The 19301-nt window shown below is 35.6% G+C and overlaps 1 protein-coding gene across 17 annotated transcripts in view; it reads left to right on the top strand.

Moving 5' to 3' along the window:
- The window catches only part of ZMYND11 (zinc finger MYND-type containing 11), a 118101-nt gene that overhangs the window by 51883 nt on the left and 46917 nt on the right, over positions 1-19301 (top strand). For 16 of the 17 annotated variants that reach the window (XM_054726584.1, XM_054726592.1, XM_054726572.1 and 13 more), the window contains exon 3: positions 15095-15254. In XM_054726584.1, coding sequence (XP_054582559.1) covers positions 15095-15254 — 160 coding nt within the window. Of the gene's footprint in view, positions 1-15094; positions 15255-17273; positions 17371-19301 lie in introns of those variants that run through there. The other variant, XM_054726618.1, reaches the window with a different exon arrangement.

Raw genomic sequence — 19301 nt, 5'->3', positions numbered from 1 at the left:
TATGTATCTTCTTTGGAGAAATGTCTATACAAGTCCTTTGCACAATCGGGTTGTTCATTGTTGGGTTTTGGGAGTTCTCTATATGTTCTGGACAATAATCCCTTATCAAATAGATGATTTGCAAATAATTTCTCTCACTTAAAGATTGCTTTTTGACTACATGGCTAGTAGTTCATAGCATTAATTACTTTGTGACAAAGCACTGTGCTTTACATGACTTTAGTGTCTCCTGTACAAAATTTTTAATTTCCAAAGTCCTATTTGTCTATTTTTCTTTTGCCTGTGCATTTGGTGTCAAATCCAAGAAATCATTGCCAAATCCTATGTTGTGAGCTTTAGTCTCTTCTGAGAGTTTTATTGTTTTAGGTCTGACATTTAGTTCTTTGATCAGTTTTGCGTTATTTTTGTATATTGTGTTAGGTAAGGGTCTAATTCTTCTCCACTGCTCTTAGATATCCAGTTTTCCCAGCACCATTTAAAAAAATAAATTCAAAGTTTGCTTTATTTTTAAAAAAATATATTTTTATTAATTTCAGAGAGGAAGGGAGAGAGAGATAGAAACATCAATGATGAGAATCATTTATCAGCTGCCTCCAGGGGATGGAGCCTGCAACCCACGTATGTGCTCTGACTGGGAATCGAACTATGACCACTTGGCGCAACCATTGATCCACACCGGCCAGGCACCCAGCGCCATTTTTTGAAAAGACTGTTCCCCATTGAGTGGTCTTGGCACCCTTGTCAAAAATCATTTGAATGTATGTATATGTGAGGTTTTATTTCTGGGATCTCTATTCCATTCCATTCTTCTACATATTTGTCTTAATGCCGGTACCACTTAGTTTTGATTACTGTGGCTTTGTACTTTTTGAAGTTAGGAAGTGGGATCCTCCAAGTTTTCTTTTTCTTTTTTCAAGATTGTTTTTACTATTTTGGGATATCTTTAGATTTACATATGAATGTTAGGGTGGGTTTTTCTGTGTCTGATAAAAAATGTCATTGGGGCCCTGACTGGTTTGGCTCAGTGGATAGAGTGTTGGCCTGCGGACTGAAGGGTCCCAGGTTCGATTCCGGTCAAGGGCATGTACCTTGGTTGCGAGCACATCCCCAGTGGGGAGTGTGCAGAAGGCAGCTGATTGATGTTTCTAACTCACTATCCCTCTCCCTTCCTCTCTGTAAAAAATCAATAAAATATATTTAAAAAATGTCATTGGGATTTTAATGGGGATTACATTTATGTAGATCTCTTTGGGTAATAATTGACATTTTAACAATATTAAATTTTCTAATCCATGAACATGTGATGTTTCCATTTACTTACATCTTTAATTTCTTTTAGCAACGTTCTATAGTTCTGATTCTATACATTTTCATCTTTTTAATTCCTAAGTATTTTGTACTTTTTGATGCTATGGCAAATGAAATTATTTTAATAATTTTCTTTTTAAATTGTTGATTGTTCATCTATAAAAATGGAACTGATTTTTGTGTATTGACTTTGTATGGCTTTGTTGGCTCCACTTATTAGTTACTATAGCTTTTTTTGTGAAGTCTTTAGAATTTTTACATATATGATAATATCATTTGCAAAGACAATTTTACTACTTCTCCAATTTGGATGCCTTTTATATAATTTTCTTGCCTAATTGCTCTGGCTAGAACTTCTAATATTGTGTTTAATAGGGGTGGTGAAAGTTGCCTTTTTTCTGAGCTTATTATCTTTAAGTATGTTGTTCACTGTGGGTTTTTCATACATGGCTTATAGTGTGATGAAGTAGTTTCCTTCTATATCCAATTTATTGATTTTATTTTTTATCCTGAAAGGGTGTTGAATCTTGTCAAAGGTTTTTTTTGCATCTATTGAGATTGAACATGAATTTTATGTTTTGGTACATATTAATAAAATGTGGTGTATCACATTTATTGATTTGTATATATTGAATCATCCTTGTATCTATAAAGCACCCAGTGGCAAAGCATTTGGTTTTAAAAAAATTTTTTTCTCGAAGTAATATAACCATTTTGCAGGCTACTTGAAAAATAGAAAACAGAAAAATAATCACCTATAATTCCTCTATCCAAACTCACATAAGGGACCCATTTTATTTCTAGTCATGTTTCATGCTTGTTTTGGTGCCTCACATTATTTAGCCTTTTTTTTGTTGTTATATGATCACCTTAAATTATTTTTGGTAATGGCTGCATGATAGTCTGTTGAAACTGTTCATTAATATACTGTGGGAGAAAGGAGGGATGAAACACAAGATATTTATTGTAAGATTTGCATTACATTATCTTTTTACCTTCAAAACAACCACGTGTTAACACTATGAATTTTACTTTATAAAAATGCACATTGGGATGCAGAGAGGTTAAGTAAGTTGTCCAGGGTCTTGCAGCTGGTAAGTTGTAGAGCTGGTGTTTGAACTGAGATCTGTGTGACTTCAAAGGCCTTATTTTTTCCACTGTACTTTTATATTGTCCATATGTCATCTATTGATTTCTTATAATACCTCTGTATTCTTATTATACAAATATCCAGTAATGAGATAAATACAAATAATGAGGTACAAACTTATAAGAATAAATGATAATTAGTGCAGGAACCATTTACTTAGAACATATTAAATGCTGGGCACTGGGCTGAGTACTTTGCATTTATCACCTTGTTTAGCTTTTATTATAACCCTATGGTACCTATTATCATCTGCTTTTTTAAAATCACCATTCTGCCATTGTATTTTTAGATAACTTGCGTGTTTCCATTTTTTTTTTTTCACTGTGTCCAATAATTGTCTTGCATTATAGACTTTCCCCATGCTTTGAATTATTTCCTTACAATGGATACTCGGGTTATCTTCAGTTTTCCCTCTATCACAAATAACCATGCATTGCTCCAATTCTTTACTACCATAGTAATAGTTTCCTTTTTGACCTAAATGAGGAATTCATTAATGTGTATATCCAGGGAACAGATTCCTCATAGAGTATAGATTATCTACACTTAATTTGACTTGGCTCTCAAGAGAGTATGTCTCATTCTACATGTTCATTAGCAGTGAACAAGGATTCGGTTTCCCCTGTCCTTGTGTATGATCAGTCTGTTATGATTGGCCCCTAGCCTTAGGAAATCACTAATTTGCTTTCCGTCACAATGATTAGTTCTGCTTGTTCTAGAATTTTATATAAATGGAATCATATATTATGTTCTTTTTAATGATTAGCTTCTCTTAGTCATCATGTTTTAAGATTAATTTGCTGCATATATTGTAGTTTATTCTTTTTCGTTGTTAGGTAGTATTGCATCATATGGATATACCACAGTTTTTAAAATTCATTTATCTGCCGAGGGACATTTGGGATGTTTCCACTTGGGGACTGTTAGGATAAAAGCTACACTGTGTTTTCATGTACACGTAGGTGATGTATATTCAGATAAATATACAATATAAGATAAATATAAGAATACCTGTAACTGGGGTAAGAGTGAAGGGGCACTACTAGTAGTTATACTGGTACAACATGTAGAACAGACAGTTCAGGAAAAAGGGTGAAAGGTGGATGGGTTTTAATGGTGTATATGTGTACATTGTATTCATATATGTTTATCAAATAAATATACACAGTATATTTTATTAGACCTTCATTTGTTTCAAAAATATTTTAAGGACAATTAGAAAAAAATGTAAGTAAATAGAGTAAGGTAATATATATTAGAAGGGGATGAGAAGTAGGGGGAAAAGAAAAAAAGAAAGTATAGGACATAAAATCGAGTCAGGAATAAAGTTCTGGCAGACCCTACAACTTGCTAAGGATGCTACAAATCTGGCTTTCCGTTTTCTAGTAGGTAATACAAAGGGAAGCCTCACTTGCATAATAATGTATAAAGGAATTAATTGCTGAGTTGAAATATAGTTATTTGTAATAGTTCTGAAACCAGAAAGAAATTTATTCCTAGGATTTTAATAAAGTTAACCACTTTATATTTGTTTCAAGCTCATGTCAGATGGCAGTGTCTGTCTACTTCTGTGTCTGAGTAGTTGGGCTGAGGTTTCAGGCAGTTTCAGTGAGAACATTACAGTTATATAAGAAAAGTATGCCAAAATGCTACTCTGCCATTGCTTGTGCTCTTTTTTTTTCCAATTACAAAGGAAATTGAAACATGAAACTTGAAGTATACTCTGAAATTATGGGGCAGTACTAGCCTTATCCAAATCATTCAGAACACACTTAAGTTTGTTATATTTCCATCACAATGAATGCCTCTGGACTTCATGATAGTGTGAAGCTACTTGTATTGACAAGAGGACAGTACAAGTGTTCGTATGTTTTCTGGTTAGTAGAAAACATATCAGTACATTTTGTGGTGGTTTTTTCTCCCCCAGGACATGCTCATACGTAACAGTGTCTCGTTGGTATGCTCACCTCCCAGAATGTTCCTTAAACAATGGTAATACATAATTCTGAGAATGTATCATTATTAGAAGAGTTAATGGTGGTAGATAATTACTTTTAGGAAATTATGGCTCATGAGATTTCTTACTTTGGTAAAAATGTTAAATCTGTAATGGTTGTCACCATTAGCTATATATTTTTTGTCTTGGAACATGCTCAGTTATCTCAGGAGAGATTAAACAAATTAGGATTTTGCAGTCTGTTGCTTGGATACACTTCAGTGCTCAACAGCAGTTGGGAAGTGGTGTCCTGGGGGAAATGTGGGGAAGAGAATTACAGGAAAGGAAATGGATGGAATGGGAGAAAATTAAAAAGTTACTGAAAAAGTTCAGAGACATTAAGTATAACATTTCAGTATTAGACATTTACATACTATTCATCATTTACGCTAAGTGAAATTAAAATAGATTAGATGGTCACTGTAAATGCATCTCAAATATGAATTGCTATTTTTGCGTCTTTATTTGATGGATAAGCAGCCTGTAAAAAAAAAAGAGAGAGAACTATGGAGTGACCATAACCTGATTTATTAGCATAAAAGTATTTTCACTTGAAGTAAACCTGCCTGAATATTTGATGATCTTAGAAGAGAAATAATGGATTGGCATCTTTTGCTATGTTCAAGGTTTATCACATAAATCACTTAGTCCTTCAGAATTTATTTGTGATTCACTGAGACATATTTAGCCTACAGTGCTCAGGAAGAGAACATTAATTACTCTTCATTAACATCTAGAGCACTCTAGCTCAGTTCTACTTTTTAAGAAAAGTAGGTAAGAATCAATATGTTTTCCAAAAGAATGGAAGAGTAGGGGAAAAATAGGAATTCCTCAAGTTTAGGCACTACTTTATGAGCTTGTGTTTGTTAATACTTGACACGATTGGTGATTTCTGTCACAATAAATATTAAACCAAACATCTTACATTGCTCATACATGGTTTGGATTCATAGCATAGATCACACACATGAACCTCTGACAGATCAACTGTGTTGATAGGTATGTTTTTAATCTTTTGATATGTCTTTTTGCTAATTATTCCCTGTTTTAATTTTCTTACTCTTAGAATTTGTAATCTTAATTTTGTGTTTAAATCTGTCTTTTACTTGTTTCTTCCATTGTTATGATTTATAATTTCCCCCAAATAGCTGATAAATATTTTGTCCTAATTCTTATTTTCTGTTATATTTAAATATTTAATCATTCAAAATTTAAATGATGTAGATATGAATTATTTTTATCCAGATTGACATTTAGTTATTCCACTATCACTTGCTAAATATTGTTACATTTTCCTTTTTTTAAGAAAGTTTCTATATACATTTTTATTGTCTTTCACGGCCTCCCCTTTTACTAAACTCTTGCAAAGTTCAAATCTCCCTGGCACTTGCTTGGCTCCCAGAACATGGCGTGAGGGCACTCAGAGGTCAGTCAGCCATGGCCCCCAAGCTTCCTACCATACACCATGTCGCTGCCTGCCCTGAAGCCACCTACGTCTACATTTTCCCTTCTTTTATAATGCTTACCTTTTGCGTTTAGATTCTTGTATATTTGGACCTATTTCTAGATATTCTGATCTTTTGTATTGTTCTTTTGTTTGAATTTTTTTAGTCTGGAGCCCAACATGCAACATCTTCAAGGTATGCCATTGTACCAGAGTTAATAAATTAAGGAATGTTTGGATGTTAACTAGACTTACTGTGGTGATCATTTTGCAATATATACAAATACTGAATAATTATGCTGTACACTTGAAACTAATATTATATGTCAATTATATCTCAAAAAATAAGTTTGAAAAAAAGAAATTAAGCAATTTTGATAATTGTACTATTTTATGTAAGATAATAAAATTAGGAGAAGCTGGTAAAGGATATATAGGAACTTTACTATTTTTGCAACTCTTCTGCAAGTCTAGAATTAATCCTATCTAATAAAAGAGTAATATGCAAATTGACCATCACTCCAACACACAAGATGGCTGCCCCCATGTGGTCAAAGATGGCTGCCCTCATGTGGGCACAAGATGGCCGCCACAAGATGGCCAGCAGGGGAAGGCAGTTTTGAGTGATCAGGCCAGCAGGGGAGGGCAGTTGGGAGGGACCAGGCCTGCAAGGGAGGGCAGTTGGGGGCGATATAGCCTGCAGGGGAGGGCAGTTAGGGGTAACCAGGCCAGCAGAGGAGGGAAGTTGGGGGCGACCGGGCCTGCAGGGAAGGGCAGTTGAGGGGGGGACCCAGGCCTGCAGGGGAGAGCAGTTGGGGTGGGACCAGGCCTGCAGGGGAGGGCAGTTAGGGGTGACTAGGCCTGCAGGGGAGGGCAGTTAGGGTCAAACAGGGTGTCAGGGGAGCAGTTAGGCATCAATCAGGCTGGCAGGCAGAAGTGGTTAGGGGCAATCAGGAAGGCAGACAGGCGAACAGTTGGGAGCCAGCAGTCCTGGATTGTGACAGGGATGTCTGACTGCCCGTTTAGGATCGGGCCTAATCGGGCAGTTGGACATCCCTCAAGGGGTCCCAGATTGGAGAGGGTGCAGGCTGGGCTGAGAGACACCCCCTCCTCCCCCGTGCACGAATTTCATGCACCGGGCCTCTAGTTTAAAATAAAAGATTTTATAAAATGGCATTGAGATTTTCTGTTACTCATGAATATATTTGAGCATTTATTGATTACAAATATTATGCGAGGCACTGTCTAATATAATTTGCCATCTGCTCCCAGTGGTGGCACGTTTCTTGGCTGCAGCTGCAGATAGGTCAGCAAATTGGTCCTGTGATTGGAAGGCCTTAAAGGGAAGTAAATAATACCTATTTGAAAAACATTTAAATGCAAATGTAACAACTATTTAAAATAATGTATACATGTTCTTAGCCTTTTAGGCGACAATTTTTAATAGATGTTAGATCACTTACTCTTTATTCTAATTTTCCTAAACCCAGACTTTTTATTCAGAAAACAAAACCCCTTAATGGGCCCTTAATTCAGAGCTGTTACATTCCCAGACTGCAACGATACTAGGAGGAGCCACTTTTTGGTGTTGATGGAGTTTTCATGTTTTGTAGAACTAATCCTTCATCCATACCCTCTCCTGATATATCCTGTCCTTGTGAAAAGGGCTCCCTAAGTCCATCCTGAATCGTTCCTTATGAACATCTTTGTGGTTGTTCATGGGCCAAGGGCTAGAATAAATGGGTTTAGCTGACTTCAGTTCTCTTTGAACTAAGGGAAGTTGAGCCCAACATGCTATCACTAAAGAGCAAGTAAAGCTCTTTTTTAATTGTCTTTACTCCATGCTGTACAGATGTTGGAGTGCACTGTAGATACGAAGACCCATCTGTATGGTGAAATTCAGTGAATTAAAATATAACAAGGAATAATAGAATGTATTGCCATTTTTGTTTAAAAAACAGACAGACAGCCCGGCCATTGTGGCTCAGTGGTTGAGCATCGACCTATGAACGAGGGGGTCACAGTTTGATTCCCAGTCAGAGCACATGCCCGGGTTGTGGGCTCCATCCCCAGTAGGAGGCAGCTGATCAACGATTCCCTCTCATCTTTGATGTTTCTATCTCTCTTTCTCCCTCTCTAAATCAGGAGTGGGGAACCTTATACTGCCAAGGTCATTTGGATATTTATAACATCATTCACTTAATATAAATTTATGTTGATATGAAAAAAGCTCTTAGATTTATTGAATTTTGAGTTGCACCTGCAGTTGCCTTGGTAGGGCTAGATCAAATGATTTCATGGGCCTTGTACGGCCCACAGGGCAGACATTCCCCACCTCTGCTCTAAGACCAAGAAGAGTCAAAGGTGAGTTTGAAAAAATTGGCAAGCATATGTGAGAGAAAGGAACTTTCATACATTGCTGGAGGGATGGTGTAAATGGTACTTACTTTTGAAAAGTGAAAATAATTTTTATCTAATAGATGAACAAACAAAATTCTTAAAGGCATACCATGAAAAAATGTTTTCTTCCTACATGTGTGCTGAGCTACTCAGTTCTCCTCGGACAGTTCCTGGAATATACCTGAACTCTTTTGTGTATACAGAGGTAATTACAGAATGCTTTTCAGAAATTGTACCCTTTTATATACAACTAGAGGCCCAGTGCACGACATTTGTGCATGGGGCGGGGGGGATCCCTCAGCCTGGCCTGCACCCTTTAGCAGTCCCGGAACACTCAGGGGATGTCCGACTGACGGACATCCTTAGCGCTGCTGAGGAGGTGGGAGAGGCTCCTGCTGCTGCGCTCGCCAGCCGTCAGCCATTTTGTGGCTGAGCAGCACCCCCCCTGTGGGAGCGCACTGACCACCAGGGGGCAGCGCCTGCATTGAGTGTCTGCCCCCTGGTGGTCAGTGTGTGTCATAGTGACTGGTCATTCTGCCATTTGGTTGATTTGCATATTACCCTTTTATTATATAGGATGATATTTTTTCACTGATTTTTTTTTAAATTGAGGTATAATTGACAAATAACTTCATATTAGTTTTAGGTATACAACATAATGATTCTAATAAAGAGGAAATATGCCAATTGACCGTCACTCCCTCACAAAGATGGAGGCGCCCACAGCCACAAGATGGTGGCGCCCAGTCCCCTCAGCCCCCCAGCTGCCCAGAGCCGGCCCAAGGTGCAGGCAAGCCTCGGATGTCAGCTGCCTAGCCGCCCAGGGCCACCCGAGGCTCAGGTAACCATTGCCAGCCGAGGCTTGCGCTGCTGGCAGTGGCAGCAGAAGAGGTGTGATGGGGGCATTGCCTTCCCCTGATCGCCAGGTCACCTCCTGTCCCTGAAGGCTCCCGGACTGTGAGAGGGGGCCGGCTGGGCTGAGGGAACCCCCCTCCAGTGCATGAATTTTTCTGCACTGGGCCTCTAGTTTGTATATATTGCAAAATCATCACCACCATAAGTCGATAACATTTGTCACTATACATAGTGTTTGTGATGAGGAATTTTAATCTATTCTCTTACCAACTTTGAAATATGCAATATAGGATTATTAGCTATAGTCACCATGCTGTACATTACATCCCTATGAGTTATTTTATAGCTGAAAATTTGTACCTTTTGACACTCTTCATTCGTTTCACCTCTTCTACCCTCCCTACCTCTGGCAACCACCAATCTTTTGAGCTTCAGTTTTCTTCTTTCCTTCCTTCCTTCTCCACTTCCTTCCTCAAGATTCCACATATGTATAAGCAAGAATGTGGTATTTGTCTTTTTCTGTCTAACTTATTATAATTCCCTCTAGGTCATCCATGTTGTTGCAAATGGCAAGATTTCCTTCATTTTTATGGATGAGTAATGTTCCATTATACAGACATACATTTTCTTTATTAATTTATCAATCAGTGGACACTTCTGTTGTTTTCTTATCTTGGCTTTTGTAAGTAATGCCACAATGAACATGGGTGCATGTCTCTTTTTAAATTAGTATTCTCTCTCTCTCTCTCTCCCTCTTTTTTAATGAATACCTGGAAGTGGAATTGCTGGATCATGTGGTAGTTCTATTTTTAATTTTTTGAGGATCCTCCATACTGTTTCCATAGTGGCTGCACCAGTTTGCATTCCCATGTAACAGTGTGCAAGAGCTCCCTTTTCTCCACATCCTTGCCAAGACTTAATGTCCTGTCTTTTTGATGATAGATGTTTGAATAGGTGTGAGGTAATATTGTGGTTTTGATTTGCATTTCCCTGATGATTTGTGATGTTGAAAATTTTTTCATGTACCTATTAGCCATTTGTATGTTGTCTTTGGGAAAATATCTATTCAGATCTTCTGCCCTTTCTAAAACCAGATTGCTGTTTTTGCTATCAAGTTGTATGAATTCTCTTTATATATCTATAATAGTAAAAGTTTAATATGCTAATTAGACCAGACAGCTGAACAACCTTCCGGACGTCATTCCAGACGTCCTTCTGGATGAAGCCACCATGGCAGGGGCCGAGGCAGAGGTGGTTAGGGGCGATCAGGCAGGCTGGTGAGTGGTTAGGGGCAATTAGGCAGGCAGGTAAGCGGTTAGGGGTGATCAGGTAGGCAGGCAGAGGGGTTAGGGGCAATCAGGCAGGCAGGCAGAGGGGTTAGGGGCGATCAGGCAGGCGAGCCAGTGGTCCTGGATTGCGAGAAGGATGATCCTGTGGGATCGGGCCTAAACCGGCAGTCGGACATCCCCCAAAGGGTCCCTGATTGCGAGAGGGTGCAGGCTGGGCTGAGGGACACCCCTCCTCCCTCGTGCACGGATTTCATGCACCAGACCTCTAGTGTTGAATATTAGCCCCTGGTACCATGATTTTTTCAACATAATGTACCTTGGACTTATGTCATCATAACATTTATAATACTGCTCCATTTCTTGAATGATTATGTAATCCTTGGTATGGTTATATTATAAATCAGCCAGTCCCCTAAAATACATATTTAGATTGTTTCTAATCTTTTCTTGCTAGCAACAATGTTTAAATGAATTTCCTACTTTGTCTATTATTTCACACATATCTAAGTATATCTATAGGATGAATATCTAGGAGAGGAATTGTGATACTACCACACTTGCCTCTATAGGAGTAGTACTAAATTACATCTCACCAGTGATGTAGTTCCAGTCAAGCCCAATCCTCCAGTAAAACTGACATTTATTTGTGGGTACAGACTAGGGTAGGGTTCCATCTCTATTTTTTTCAAGTTATTGAGCTCGATGTCCCAATTCCCATGAGTTGATTAATAAGTCTTTTCACCCACAATTTGAAATTCCACTTTTATTATAATTGAAATGTATATTTGGGTCTTTTCCTGAATTTTATGGTTTGTTCCATTGGTCTGTTCTCCATGCACTAGTTTCACAATATTTTAATTACTTTGGTACTATAATGTTTTCTAATATGATATTACTCGTAAAGAATTGTCTTGGGAAGTGCTTGTTGAATTCTCTATAGAACTTTAGAATCAACTTGCCTATTTTGTGGTGATATTTACTTAATCTTACAGGCAATTGAATTTTGTTGTTTTTCATCCAAATACAGGTATGTCTTTCCATTTGTTTATCTTCTTCTGTGTCAGAATTTCAGATTTTTCTTCACACAGATCGTATCATTTCTTCTATTTTTTACTGGGTATTTTATTTTTCTTACTGCTTTTGTAAATGATTGGGGTCTTGTCTTAGTTTAAACCTCCTCAGTAGTTTTTTGATTTGTATATATGAATGTTGTTAATTTTTACTATGTTAGCTTGTACCCAAACAAATAATTGACTAAATTATTTGCTTATTTAAAATAGCACATCAGTTGATTTTCTTGGGTTTTCTTGATATGCGATCTGCAAATAATAATTTTAACTTCTAAACAAATTTTATGCCCCATTTCTTTCTCTATTTTACCTATTTTGGTTACCTTTGGCAGAGTGTTAAAAGACATCTTTGAATATTCTTGATTGGTTAAATATTGTTTACTCATTCCTATTTGTTAGAGGCTGGATGTTGAATTTTACTAAATACCCTCTCCACATGTATAGAAATCTTCATGATTTCTCACTTCTGATGTATTAATGGGATGAATTATATTTCTAGATTTTTTAAATAAGTATTCCTTAGAAATCCTGAAACTAAACATTCAGTTATGGTATATTTTTTTTATATTTGAATGTATTAACATTTATTAATTTATGTTAATACTTAACATTGTACTGTAAATTTAAATACTTCATTTGGTATTTTTCATACCAGTATTCCTATGGGACACTAGTTTTCTTTTTCTGTGCCTTTTTTGTGCGGTCTATCATGCTGGATCCCTTGCTTTCCTTCTTTACTATGTATTGGAAGAGTTTAAATCACATTGGAGTTGTCTGGTCATTAAAAGTTCGATAGAATTACCTTGTGAATATGTTCCTACCTTGTGCTTTTCTGGCAAAGCTCTTTGTCAACATCCTCTGTTTCTTTGGAAATTGTCTTTTTTAAGTATTCTATTTTTTTCTGTGGGCAAGATTTGCTCATGTATTTTTTACTAGAAATTCTATTTCTGCACAGAATTTAACATAGTAGTTGCTTATGACTAGTATTTTAATTTCCTTTTTACATATGGTGTGTTATACATTTCTTAGTTTGTATGTTTTTGTGCTTTGTTTCTTCATCGTTGATTAGGTTAGCTAATGATATCTCTAAAAATCTTCCCTAAGAAGGACCTCTTGGATTAATATTGTTAGTTCTATAATTTTTGCTCTTAAACTAGCACTACTTTAGCTTTTTAATTATTGTTTTTGTAATTTTAAAAAATCTCTTTGATTCAATGGTTTATGTAAGTTTTTCATTTTTGCTATTAATACCTGGTTTTATTTCATGGTGACTAGCAAATGTCTATTTTGAAATCTATTAAGGTTGTTTTGTGGCTGATTTTATGCCCCATTTTAATGACTCTTGGATTTATTGTACTTTTGGGGTTTTAGAATAAATTCAACTAGATATTAATTAATAAACTTAATTAAAGGTCTCCTGTATCCATACTTAATTTTGTTCACTTAATGTTTTTGTGAACTGAGAGAAGTGAATTAAAGTCTCATAATCCTGTATTCCTGTCAGTATTCTCTTTATTTATTACTGGTTTTGCTTTAAAACTGTCTGTGCCCTATGTGCCTTTTTTTAAAAAAATAATTTTTGCCCAATTGCAGTGTTGATCCCTGATTCATTTGGGTTGTATTTTTATGATATGCCTTTGCCTATTGTTTTTCAGTATTTCTGTCACTATAAGTGTATCTCTTGTAGACAGTGAAATTTTTGTTTTGTGATTTAGTATGTTTTTAATTATTGAGTTTGACCAGTTTGTATTTATTAAAAGGACAAATTTACTTGCTTTTGGTCCTCTGATATTTAATATGCTGCTTATTTTTATTGTTTCTTTTTTTGTTTTAATGTTACTGCATAATGTGTTTTTTGTGTGGGTTTCTTCAGATAATTTGGAAGTTTTGAATTTTTGTTCTAAAGGCTGTCTTTATGAGTTTGTATAGTGTACTTAATTCCTATGATAATGTCTAATAGCTCCCTACGGTGAACAGGGAGGACATTAGCACATTTTCATTTTGGTTTAATTCCTTTCTCCACATTCAAAACTACAGTTGATTATTTTTGTTAGTGTTGATCTTTATCAAAATATACACGTGATTTATCACCTTAGACTATTAGTCAGCAAAGGTGACAATCAGTATTTGTGGATTAACTTCACCTTCATCATCTTGTAGTCCCATTTGTTATTACTGCAAATCTGATTTGTCAGGGCCACTGTTGGGTTCATCATAATTCCGTGTCTATTTCTTCTCAGCCCTTCAGTTAACTGCATTTGTAGAGAAACCAGATACTTTGTTATCTATATATGTAATCTATCTATATATATAAAAGGCTAATATGAAAAGTGCCCCTCAGGAGTTTGACCAGGAGACCGGGAGTTCGATTGCTAACTATGACATGCGCTGACTACCAGGGGGCGGTGTGGAACGACGGAAGGCTCCAGCTGGCAGCTGGAAGGCCCCGATCGTCCCTGATGGCTGGCCAGGCCTAGGAACTCTACCCATGCACGAATTTCATGCACTGGGCCTCTAGGCGTCTATAAATTGCAAACACAGAATGCTTACCATTGATGGGGCTTACTGCTTTTTGTTGTTGAAATTTGTCCTCTTATTGAGTTTATAAGGTTCTTCAGTGATGATTTGTTTGGAATGCTAATATTTAAATGACAGATAAATTGATACAAATTCTTGTCCTACTTAATTTTCTTGAGACATGTAGGCATTGGCCTCGGGTCTTCCAACTTGGAATGTTTCTCTGGCCTGATTTGTGTCATGATGTTTTTGTTTCTGGATCCCCAAGAGACTCTGATGTCCAGTAGTTTACTGGTAGAGGGTTTGATTGCTGGGGAATGGAATATGGTGCAAATTTCACCAGTATCTATAACATTTTATTGCCTTTAAAAATACAAAAGAAAAGATATGAAGCAAATATGTCAAAATATTAACATGAGTTTAATATAATTGGTGAATATAAGGGAATCTCCAGTATTATTCTCTGTGGTCTGAGGTATATTTGAAATATTACATTTTTTTACATTAAAAAAAATGCCACGTAACTGTAAATCAGGGAGAGCTTGTATGCTTTAGTGATCCAGTTCAGAGTATAATTTATTGAAAATTAGTTTTTGCTTTATTAATCACAGCATGCATTGTTTTCTTTAGATGTTGAGAACCACTCGTGATTTCTGTTTTGTTTGGCATCATTTCCTAAGTTTTGGGTAAAAGCATTTTATATTCTAAAGTTTTATGGCTGGAGATTATAAAATTCTAAATTTAGACTCTGTACAGTGGTAATTGCTCCAGAGACTAAAACTACATGGGATGTATGACTAAAATCTGTTAAGTGATTTATATTGCTGGTTTGGTATTATTTGAACAGATATTCCTCTAGCTATACAAAAATAAGATTGAGGTTTAAAATACCATGATAATTGAAAGAGTTAAGTATTCAGGACTCCTTTTGTCCTTCTTTCAGCAGGGCTCTGATAAGTACAAGTAATAATAAAAGAGAAATAAATTATCTCTATTTTCTTATTGCTATGCATTTTTATGTTTTATACTAAAAGATTTTTAAGTTTGTTTTTTCTCTGTGTGCAGGTACATGTCTCGAGTCCACGGTATGCATCCAAAAGAGACCACCCGTCAGCTGAGTTTGGCTGTGAAAGATGGTCTTATTGTTGAAACTCTCACTGTGGGCTGCAAAGGTTCAAAAGCTGGTATTGAACAAGAAGGATATTGGTTGCCAGGAGATGAAATTGTAAGTATGTTTTATTTGATAAATTTGGATAAGCTGACTTTTAACTTTTGAACAGTATTTAACTACAACCTTTAGAAACTCATTTTCGGCAGTTTAGTAATGTTTCTCTTTAACCTTTTTTACTAACATTAAGGACCTACATTGGTAGGGTGGATACTTTCCTCTGTGTTTCTTAGGTAGTAGAAAACTCACTTTTATAAAGAGCCTGCCTTTTCTGTGTAGTTTACCTTGAATCTGAAACATTTAAACAAAACAAGCAAAACCCTTTTATTGTACACACAATTCATGGTATTTCTAAATATTTTCTTTAATAAATAATAGTAAAAATGTTTCAGTGCAGGATAATGTTGATGCCGTATTGACAGATTGGAAGGAACAGACTGGCTTCTCAGGGACATATCTTACTCAGGTTGGATGATGTCAGAGCCCAGAGCCATGCTTCAGGAGGGTTTGCAGGTGACAAGGTTCCACATGTTAGATGCCTCTGGCTAGTGTCTTCATTGATTTCTGTGACTTGAGTGTGTTTTGTGGCACTTGACAGAAATCATAGTAAAGATAGTTAATTTTCTTTATATTTTTACTTAGTTCTTATTAAGTTATATTTTATTATTTTTCCTTGTAATACATAATTTTATATTCAGGATCATGTAAGAAGTACAATTTTTTTATTTTTTTTAATATATTTTATTGATTTTTTACAGAGAGGAAGGGAGAGAGATAGAAAGTTAGAAACATCGATGAGAGAGAAACATCGATCAGCCGCCTCCTGCACACTCCCCACTGGACATGTGCCCACAACCAAGGCACATGCCCCTGACCGGAATTGAACCTGGGACCCTTGAGTCCATAGGCCGACGCTCTATCCACCGAGCCAAACTGGCCAGGGCTACAATTTTTTTCTTATGTAAAGACTGATTTGGTGTAAAATTTCCATCTTCCTACCTCATTTGTTTTTGATATTTCTAACACCTTGATTTTAAAGGTCTACTTTTTGCAACAATATCATTTAAGACAATATGTTTCAAATTTAATAGAAGTGAGTTATTTTAGTTTCTGAAAGGAATGGATTTTGTAATTAAGTATTTTGAGAGTGTTTCTCTCATGAATTCTCTAAAATCTAATGTTATAAAAAATGACACAAGATCTTAAAATTGGTTCTTTGTGGAAACATTTCCCAAAACCTTTGAGTTGTGTTTTCCTTTCTGGCTCTACATCAGGTGAGCCAGCAACACATTTCTCAGTAGTCAGCTCTGTGCAGTAAACTCATAGCACATCCCCTGTGGAGGGCTGGGCCACAGAGGCAGCAATGAGTTACAAACTTGTTCAGTTTTAACATTGTTTTTGTGCCTTCAGAGTTTCAGGAAATAAAATTCACGTTTTCTACAAATAAAACTTAGAAGAAAAAAAGTGTTTAATTTCTCTGGTATCATTTAATTTGCACACCAGAAGTGTTCTTATAAACTTAAGTAAAAAATGTTTATATCAGAATAATTTTTCTGTTGACTTCCATATAGAAAAGTACAGTTTTGTTGCCAGTAAAGAAACTCCAGACATCAAGTCATAATAATAATATTTGTTTACATCATGGATTAACAGGAGGGCCATTGATAATTGATAGCTTATTATATACTCAGAATAATCCAGTTAATATAAAATTTCTAATCCCCAAATAGTTGGAAATGTACAGATTTAGTATAGAAGGCTATCCTGATAATTTCTGAGATTTATATAGTAATTAACCAGTAGTAAGTACAACTTAATCCACAGGATTTTGGTTTGTGGATCATGTACATTTTTTTCATAAAAATGAAAAAGTGATTTTAGTTCTTCTTAATTTTTAGATTTGTGCTTTTCCCACATGCATTCTTCCTCTTCAATTTGAAGTTTCCATGTTCAATTTAATTAAATGAGCAGTTAATGAGTTATGCTTACCACTGCATTAGGTTATATATTCTTTTTTTTATTTTCACATGTACTTACTGCATATATTTATAGCACCATCCTTTTCTTTTTTTCTAGATGAAATCTTATATGTAAATCAACCAACCAGTATACAGATTTTATTAATTCATGTTGGTTCTTATTCACATTTTTATACTGAGTATGCATGTATGATGTAAGTATAAATGAGTATATAAAAGTTGTGCCTAGTTTATAAAAATATGCAAATATTAAAAATTCAGAGGTAGCAGAAAGAGGTAAGGTCTTATATGTACTAGTATAATAGACAGTCACTGGATCTATAAGGCTTAACTATAAAGTGATGAGGTTAATTATATTTGTATCTCATAACTGTGGCTGGTATACCACCTGGCTACACAGGGGCTGTCATGTGCTGCAGTTGTCATGCCCTAGTATACTCTAGAAGGACACATTACTGTGTCACACTTGGCACAACACAATCATCTCACACTTGCCAGCTCTTTGTTTATGGGCTGTGGGGCCCATGCATCTGAGCTACTGTGTATGGGGCCAGTTGTCAACTACACAACTTAGGAAGTCACACTCAGTTCTCAGACATCATATGCTTGTATGTTTATTCAGCAGTTTTCTAGTTTATGGCAGGTAAGTGTCTTATTCTAACAAAACCTGTCTTAGGGAAGGGTCACCTTTTCTGATTTGCACAAAGGAACTCTGTGGGCTAGTGACAGCCCTGTAGGCTGGCATTTGAGTCTAGGACCTTCCTTTATAGTTTCTCTATCTTATATATAATACGTTGCCTCTAAAAACTTGACTTTTTAATTTGAAAGGTTTACATTATTATTCATCTTGTCAACTTCTGACTCAATATCAAAAGAAGAAAAAAGTCAAGTAGATATTTATATATCTCTCTATATATCTGTCTCTATATATGTGAGCTGTATAGAATGTTTTGGTTATTCATTTTTAATTTAAAGTTGCAAATATTCTTCATCCAGGGAAGTTCTGTTATTTGAAAAATGGGTATAAAGCACTTCTTTTCCTTCTATATATAGCCTCTAAAAATAGTATCTCAGAGATGTGGAAAAAATTGATTTCTCTTGATAAGTCCCACAAGTTACATCCTCAAGAGATACTTGTATTAGCAAAGAGGCTATATTCTCCTTGTCCTTTCTTTCACAATTATGGTAAGAAAGACCAGGTAGGCAAGAGTGCAGTTTTCTTTATGCCACTCAACTATAGTTGAGCAAAGAGTTTGTTGGTATCACATTTTTATTTCACCTCTGCTACCTCCCCCGCCACAATGCTTATTTTTAAAACTTGGTTCAATTGAAAAAATATTCATAGCTTGAGCAAAATTGTTTTTATTAAATCCAGTAATGTTATAAGTTTAATTCTAATAATAGGTCAGGTTATAATTATATATAATCTGTTGAAGAGGAAGACACCTGTATAAGTCAAAGATGATGGCTTTAATTGTACTGAGATTCCTTTTAGACTGCAATGCTTTTTAGATAAGTTGAGATGCTATTCTTAACTACCATTTGTAGCCCTATTGAAGTGATAGTTCTTTTGTAAAAACTGATAAAATTAGGCAAGAGATAAACATCTTTATGGTGATATTTTGAATATGTTTGTTGGAGATAGTAGAATGAAAATGTAATTATTAAAAATGAAAGCACTCTCAATTTAAATAGTTTGCTTAAATATTAGTCAATAAACAAGGAAGAGTATATGTACAAACCAATTTTTAAAATGACAAACTTGCTGAACCTGGGACCTCTTGTAAATTTTCTGTGGTCATCTTAGACTTCCAGATTTGTATGTTATTAATATTCATTAATCAGATCCAAATAATGATTTCAGAGATGGTTTTCATAATGTTTGAAATTATATTAGTAAAAGGCCAGTAGACCAGGGCACAGAAGGAAACTTTCTGATATCTGACCATTTAATATTTTATTAAGGATTTTTTTCTTTTGATTTTTAATAAAGAATTACAAGTTCTGATAGATTGCTTTACTATCTGCTTTCTCTAAAGAAATAAATATACATGAATGGCTATATTTAATCCACATTTGATCACAGTATTAAGTGTCCTTTAGTCTAACAACTTAAGAAATGTAT

The sequence above is a fragment of the Eptesicus fuscus genome, chromosome 2, assembly GCF_027574615.1.
Source record: "Eptesicus fuscus isolate TK198812 chromosome 2, DD_ASM_mEF_20220401, whole genome shotgun sequence".
NCBI lineage: Eukaryota > Metazoa > Chordata > Mammalia > Chiroptera > Vespertilionidae > Eptesicus > Eptesicus fuscus.
This window is presented reverse-complemented; position numbering and strand designations above follow the sequence as displayed.